The 6,690-nt window shown below is 40.3% G+C and overlaps 2 protein-coding genes across 2 annotated transcripts; both read left to right on the top strand.

Annotated features, from left to right (window-relative positions):
• Window positions 1–36: 36 nt before the first annotated feature.
• Window positions 37–1,564, top strand: pvalb5 (parvalbumin 5). The gene is made up of 4 exons (XM_044101167.1): window positions 37–98; window positions 964–1,096; window positions 1,266–1,375; window positions 1,460–1,564. The coding sequence occupies exons 1-4, from the start codon at window positions 38–40 to the stop codon at window positions 1,480–1,482; spliced, it is 327 nt and encodes a 108-aa protein (XP_043957102.1). The 5' UTR covers window position 37; the 3' UTR covers window positions 1,483–1,564.
• Window positions 1,565–4,250: 2,686 nt separating this feature from the next.
• LOC122822471 (parvalbumin beta 2-like) lies at window positions 4,251–6,555 on the top strand. Its single transcript, XM_044101165.1, has 5 exons — window positions 4,251–4,375; window positions 5,096–5,161; window positions 5,360–5,492; window positions 5,765–5,874; window positions 6,266–6,555. The coding sequence occupies exons 2-5, from the start codon at window positions 5,104–5,106 to the stop codon at window positions 6,289–6,291; spliced, it is 327 nt and encodes a 108-aa protein (XP_043957100.1). The 5' UTR covers window positions 4,251–4,375; window positions 5,096–5,103; the 3' UTR covers window positions 6,292–6,555.
• The last annotated feature ends 135 nt before the right edge of the window (window positions 6,556–6,690 follow it).

Here is a 6,690-nt window from a genome sequence, read left to right as displayed (position 1 = left end):
GTGTTTTTGTGTCTCGCTAAGGTAGCCCCAGAGAAACATGGCATTTGCTGGGATGTTGAGTGAAGAGGACGTCAAAGCTGCAGTCCAAGCTTGTCAAGGTGAGTCAGATAATATGCACAAATGTGCTTGCAAGAACATATGAAAAAAAAAGAAAAGAAAAATCCTCTTTAACTTAAGGAAACATACACATATGTAAACACAGACACAGCTAACACTCCTGAGGGGAAGCATTGCACTATATTGTACACAAGAGGGTGAGGGCAGGGATCCTGCTGGTTACCAGGCAAACACACGGCAGGAGACTGGTTACCAACCAGATACCAAAGGGTTTTCATCAGACATCCCTAACATAGCTGACCCAACAGCACAAGCTATAAAGCTCCTCGCATGCCGAGACATTTAATTATTTATCTTTACAATTATGTCTGCATGACAAGGCATGCAAAGCTCTATTGCTGGTTCTTGCTATTTTTATGCTTTGCATGTCAAGAAAGTATGAGCGAGTTTTACAAAGTAAAATAATCATAGCTATGAAATGGTTACACTACAGGATGTGACACAATAAATTAATTCATTATTTTAGACATCCTCTTCAGTGTGGATCTTTTGAGTTATTTCAGGGTGTCTTCTTGCAAAGACCTCCATAAGTTGAGAACTTTTGGCATTTAAGATTGCATTAAAACCTGAGGCAACATTTGTCTTCCTTGTGCTGTTTACAAAGCATAGGAGCAAAGCCTACAATGCGCTTTGGGGTGTATATTGGTAAATGTCATTGGCAGAAGAATGAAAGTCATCTGAGCGAATGAATAAATGCGACGTCTCTATTCAGACCCCCACTATTTGTTCTCTAATGTCATTCAGCGATTGACCATTCACTCACTCACTCATGTGTCTGTTTCTTGTGGTTGCTCCCTTTCATGTTCTGTCTCCTCTCTCTCGTTCTGCCTGACCAATGTACTGTAGCTCCAGGCACATTTGACTTCAAGTTGTTCTTTGCACGAGTGGGACTTACTGGCTTGTCTGAGGCAGACAGGAAGAAAGTGTTTACTGTCCTGGACCAAGACAAGAGCGGATTCATTGAGGAAGAGGAGCTGAAGTAAGGACAGATGTGTAAACATAAACCACATTTTGGGCCCCAAAGATATTGTAAATCAAACATTTTTAAGGCATACCATGTTTGCGCATGAAGATAAGGTTTAAGAACAGGGTATGAAATTATGACTCTGTGTTTATGTATTTATTTTTATTGTGTGGTCCTCTTTTAGATTGTTCCTGCAGAACTTCTGTCCAGCTGCCAGAGAGCTCTCAGTGACCGAAACGAAGGCTTTGATGGCAGCAGGGGATAAAGACAGCGATGGCAAAATTGGGATAGAAGGTAGCACATGTTAGAAAAGTGATGCAAAAACAGAAGAATACACTGTAGTAAACTAATGTCTGTCCATTTGTTTCCTCCCTGTAGAGTTCTGTGATCTTTTGAACTGAAGATGAAAATACTCAAAGCATAAATTTGGAATTCTTCACTCTTCATTGGCTGATGAAAAGAAGGACTAAATTCTGTACCTGCCTGCTAGTTTCTTATTTGATTTGTTAACACATGAAAAAGATTGAAAGGCCTAACTTGGATGTCTGCATTGAATCAATCTGGTCTTCTGAATGGAATAAAAAATGGATTTCAGGTGTTCTACCACTGTCTTCTGTTGTTTTTTCCCCTTTATCTCTTTGAAGTTATTTTAAGATGTGGTTAAATGATCTCAGGTCTTCTTAATTGTCCCCAGAAGGTCCAGATACATAGCCCTTTTTACACTGATACCTCTCAATTAAACTCTATTAAATTAAATGTTTCATAAGTCACATACGGGGCTGTACAGTGGTGCAGTTGGTAGCACTGTTGCCTTGCACCAGGAAGGTCCTGGGTTTGATTTTTGGCCCTGGGTCTTTCTGCACAAAGTTTGCATCTTCTCCCTGTCCATGTGAGGGTTCTCTCCGGGTTCTCCGGCTTCCTCCCACAGTCACACACAAAAACATGACTGTCAGGTAAATTGATCTCTCTAAATTCTCCCTAGGTTTGAGTGTGTGTGTGTGTGCGTGTGCGTGTGTGTGTGTGCGTGTGCATGGTTGTTTGTTCTGTCTGTCTCTGTGTTGCCCTGCGACAGACTGGCAACCTGTCCAGGGTGTACCCTGCCTCTCGCCCGGAACGTTAGCTGGAGATAGACACCAGCAACTCCGGACCCCTCTAGGGACAAGGGTGTTAGAAGATGGATAAGTACATAATTAGTAAACAATCAACCTGTGTTTTATTTTGATATTAATATAAATCCAGTGGCAACAGTGGCAGGAGTTTGCCCTGCACTCAGTGGGTTGCTGGTTCGATTCCTCGCCCTTGTTGTTTGTGTCTTTGGGCCAGGCACTTTACCCGCCCTGCCTGGTGGGGTTGGTCAAAAGGGCTGATGATGCAAAATTGCAGCCTTGCTTCTGTCAGACTGTCCCAGGGTAGCTGTGGCTACAGACCAGTAGCTTCCCATCATCAGCATGTACTCTTTGAGGTCACAAAATATTATAAATAATTCTAAATAAAATCAAGCTGGTTAAGGAGACAAACACATCATGCAGAAATATTATCTGAGATGGGATGTTAACACTGGATATCACCCTTAGCACAACATGGCAGTATCATTCTGTGAGGACTTTTCATCAGCAGAGAAGCTGATCAGACTTAAAGATAGATGAAAGAAAACCTCTTGACTTCAAAATGAAATGTAAGTACATCCTGAACATCCTGTACTGCCAGAGCAACAATGAGATGGTTTATGGTGAGCCTATGAATGATCTGGTTTTCATGTCAGGATTGTCCAGTTAAAGACCTGCCCCAATTATAATAATAGTAACACAAAAAATTACAGTGATGTGGTCTCAATTCAGTTTGATTGACTTTTAGCTATTGGCAAAAAACAAAAAGAAACTAAGCAAAAAAAAAAAACAAGGTGGGATGAATGGACTTCTTTTGTAAAAATAAAAAAAATGTTTATAATAACTTGAAGCAAGCTCAGCATTGAAGCAGACAACATAAATCAGGCATTCCTTGCACAAATAGTAATGAAATAGTGACAAAAGGATGCAGACATTAGCAAGGCAATTATATGTATGTAATTTTATTCATGTCTTGCATTTAATTACAAGAGCACCTTCTTGAATTGTCCCGATTCTCATATTAGGGCTTGTACTTCTGTCTGGAGGGGGACTCTCAAATTACTGCTGAGTCTGGGTGAAATATTCATCAGTATCAGAAATTTCTAGAAATATCTAGACTGCATATTACCTATGCGCAAAAGGCTGACAACTAAATTAACAGAAGGTATGAAAATAAAATCGTCATCAAATTGTCACCTTGTTAATACACAAACTGATTTGGGATGCAAAAAATAGTCCAGATGATTGGCAGATTGCCTACTAAGGACAGAGATCTGGTGGTACAGACCTCAAAGTCCTGTTCCGGTTTAGACATGTTGCTGGTACATTTGAAATGTGACCCTGCCAGTGGAGGTTCAGTTAAACTCATGTAAAGATACTGTATCCTTTACTTTGGACACATGATTACATTTAGGCCTGGAGGCACAGGCCAAGTGAAGTGATCAAAAACTGTATTACTTCATTTAAAAATGAAAAGTGGAAAAAAAAAAGTATGACTTACACAGCTTGTAATAACTTGAAATAAAAGACACTTGAATGACACTGAATGCAGTGATTTATTAAAATTAAACTTTACTGCTTATCAGTGAAATGTAGAAGAATCTGTCTGGTAAAAGGATGGTCCAAAAAAATCACAGCTCATCATAAGAAAAAAAACCTCTCCTTTTGAGATTTTTGAATGACATGTTCATGTGGGGAGCAAATTCTACCAATGGTCTTAAATAATTATTTTGTCTCTATAGTAATCACTAAATTAAACACCAAGTGGCTGCAGGTACTTGGTGTTCACTTCTCATCATCGCCTAGGATAAAGTGACCGTGCCCTGCATTCTTACATATGCACATTTATAGTACTTCAATATTAAAATCAACATTTCAAATGTTGGTTGTAAATCATAATACGATTGCAACATGTGCCATGAAATCGACGAGCTTCTGGCGTGCTCGAGTTTCCACATGTCTAGCTATAGGCCTGAGCACACATGGTAGCATCCTCATTTGTTCACCTAAAAATAGTTCCAGACTACTAGACACATTTTTTCGAAACCCATGCATCTTGGTACCTGATACTGAGACTCAAACGTCTGTAAATGGTGTTGCTCAAGGATATATAAGAGAGGGGGGAAAGAGGCTTTTGGCATTCACTCGAGTCCGCCTTGGTTTTCACTCGCCTCACCGCAGAGCAAAGGTGAGTGGGACATGCACCTTCTGAAAGCTACCCCGACTTCTGCAGATCACACTGCGGGTGGAAGCGGATTCAGAGGAGGGGGATCTTTGTGGACTACCAGCTGTAGGGAGAAATGGAACCAACCTAGGCAGCAAATACATGGACCTCAGGACATTTCAGTTAACGCTAAAGTTGGCCAAATGGGGCCTTTTCATTTCAGAGGATCAACGTTTTTTTGGAAGAATGCTGGTTGGCTAGAGCTAGACTGACTCATGTTGTCGCAGCAGCGAATGTTTTCAGCTGCATTTAAAAAACATGTTTGATAGATATTCATGCCTGTGTGATCTGGTCTCCTGGTGAGAGCATCGTTTCTTAAGTGCATTCACAGCTAAACGCTTTGGGATGAATAGTCAGTAGGCTCCAGTGAAGAAACATCCTGAGGCAAAGGGAAGCTGTTTAGCCAGTTGCAAACATTGATGCTTATGATGTTTCAAAGGTTTGTAAAGTGAAAAAAAGGAAGCAACTCTTATCTGAAGCTATGAGAGGAAAGGAATAATTTTTCATCTGGTATTTTATAACCTAAAATCTATGCTTTTGTTAGGCATAAAAGGCCAAAGAGCATGTTGCCATAGTCGTTTTGGTTGATGCTTTAAATTTTCTTTCCACTGTAACAACATAAGAACTTGTTAGTATTTCAGATGCTCATTCTAACCTTGAGATTTGTCTTCTTTTCATCCCAAGAATAAAAAATGGCCTTCGCTGGTCTCAACGATGCTGATGTCAAGGCTGCCCTGGATGGCTGCGCAGGTGAGACTTTTCCTCTATTTTCACATAGCACTGCATCATTTAAACTTAGCAAAGTAGCTAAGAGCAGAGAGGAAGACTTTACCAAGCTCTCAGTTTCACGAACGTGCCTCAGAAACTGCCAGCTACAGCTACCCTGAGTCATCCACACCTTGTTGCTGACGTATAGGGCACTAATGGAGATGAAATGTGCATTTTCAGCTGCTGACTCCTTTGACTACAAGAGTTTCTTCAAGGCATGCGGCCTGGCCAGCAAGTCCTCCGATGATGTCAAGAAGGCCTTTGCCACCATTGACCAGGACAACAGTGGCTTCATTGAGGAGGAGGAGCTGAAGTAAGACATTACTTGAACACTTAGCGCTGCTAAATTAAAATCTTATTGGCTTAAAATATGGATAAAATCTGACATTGCTTTCTAGTCTTGCACAGTCATCCTTCTGTTTGAGGGCTGGGCTTGACCACACTCTAGGCGATTTGAATATTTTTTGACCTGCTTGGTCATGCATTACATTTTCCTAACTATTTAAAAGACCAAAAAAAGATTTGAATAATTAATTAAAGTTTACCTGCATTGGTATAATTCTTACTCTTTTGTCCACTCGTCAGGCTGTTCCTGCAGAACTTCTCTCCCAGTGCCAGGGCACTCACCGACAAGGAGACTAAGACTTTCCTTGCCGCTGGTGACAGCGATGGTGATGGCAAGATCGGAGTTGATGGTAAGAGTTCTTTGCATAAACTTAAAAGAACTGAACTACAACTTTTTTAAAATATCAGTATGCCAAAGTACAAAACCTCTTTTCTGAAAAATAGTGGTTGCTTTTTCATAGACCTTGATTGGAATTTTTGCTTCATCAGATTAATTCTTTGTCACAAGAAGTGTTTTCTTGCATGCAGACTGACTATAAGCAGCTTTACTTGTTCTCATCATCTAAAGTGAAATCTACCAATGAGACAATCCTGCAGACAGAAGCTTTTGCACTTTGGCCATTGAATTGTATAAATCGTAACTCTTGGTCAGAATCGGCTCAATGAGTCTTACACCAATAAATTTTTTGCAATGATTCCCTACTTTCTGCAACTAACAGCAGTTTCATTCTATCTTTGCAGAGTTTGCTGCCCTCGTAAAGGCATAAATTTCCACTGACCAAGATCCACTTCTTTTCATGGAACCGCAAACTCCTCAAAGATTCATTAATCACCAGCTGAAAGAATATTTTTTATACCTTATTTATGAGTTGCCTGCGAACTGTTTCTCAACATGGAAGACATATTTTGCTGTTAATGTTACTCAAACTGTGTTATGTGTTCAGAAATGATGACTTGTGCAAACTGTACAACACCATCTGCACTTTTGAGGAAGAGTGAAAAACCAGGAATAAATACTCTTTTGGTGTGAAGTCATCTTGTTCAGGTCAGTCTTTGGCTGAGTGCGCTGCATTTCCTAACAGAAATCATTTCAACACAATGGGGCTAATGAAGAGCCAGTGTCAAGTGAGTCCTCATATGCCACAGCTTTTGAATGCTCAAGAGTT

The sequence above is a fragment of the Gambusia affinis genome, linkage group LG19 (genome assembly GCF_019740435.1).
Source record: "Gambusia affinis linkage group LG19, SWU_Gaff_1.0, whole genome shotgun sequence".
NCBI lineage: Eukaryota > Metazoa > Chordata > Actinopteri > Cyprinodontiformes > Poeciliidae > Gambusia > Gambusia affinis.
The sequence above is the reverse complement of the archived record's forward strand: the minus strand, read 5'-3'. Positions and strand labels throughout refer to the sequence as shown.

Excerpts from the sequence above, each read along its gene's own strand:
- pvalb5 (XM_044101167.1), top strand. The coding sequence starts at position 38 with ATGGCATTTGCTGGGATGTTGAGTGAAGAGGACGTCAAAGCTGCAGTC. Across the intron at positions 99-963 it reads TGCAGTCCAAGCTTGTCAAG|CTCCAGGCACATTTGACTTC; the intron begins GTGAGTCAGATA and ends AATGTACTGTAG. Across the intron at positions 1,376-1,459 it reads TGGCAAAATTGGGATAGAAG|AGTTCTGTGATCTTTTGAAC; the intron begins GTAGCACATGTT and ends TCCTCCCTGTAG.
- LOC122822471 (XM_044101165.1), top strand. The coding sequence starts at position 5,104 with ATGGCCTTCGCTGGTCTCAACGATGCTGATGTCAAGGCTGCCCTGGAT. Across the intron at positions 5,162-5,359 it reads TGCCCTGGATGGCTGCGCAG|CTGCTGACTCCTTTGACTAC; the intron begins GTGAGACTTTTC and ends GTGCATTTTCAG. Across the intron at positions 5,875-6,265 it reads TGGCAAGATCGGAGTTGATG|AGTTTGCTGCCCTCGTAAAG; the intron begins GTAAGAGTTCTT and ends CTATCTTTGCAG.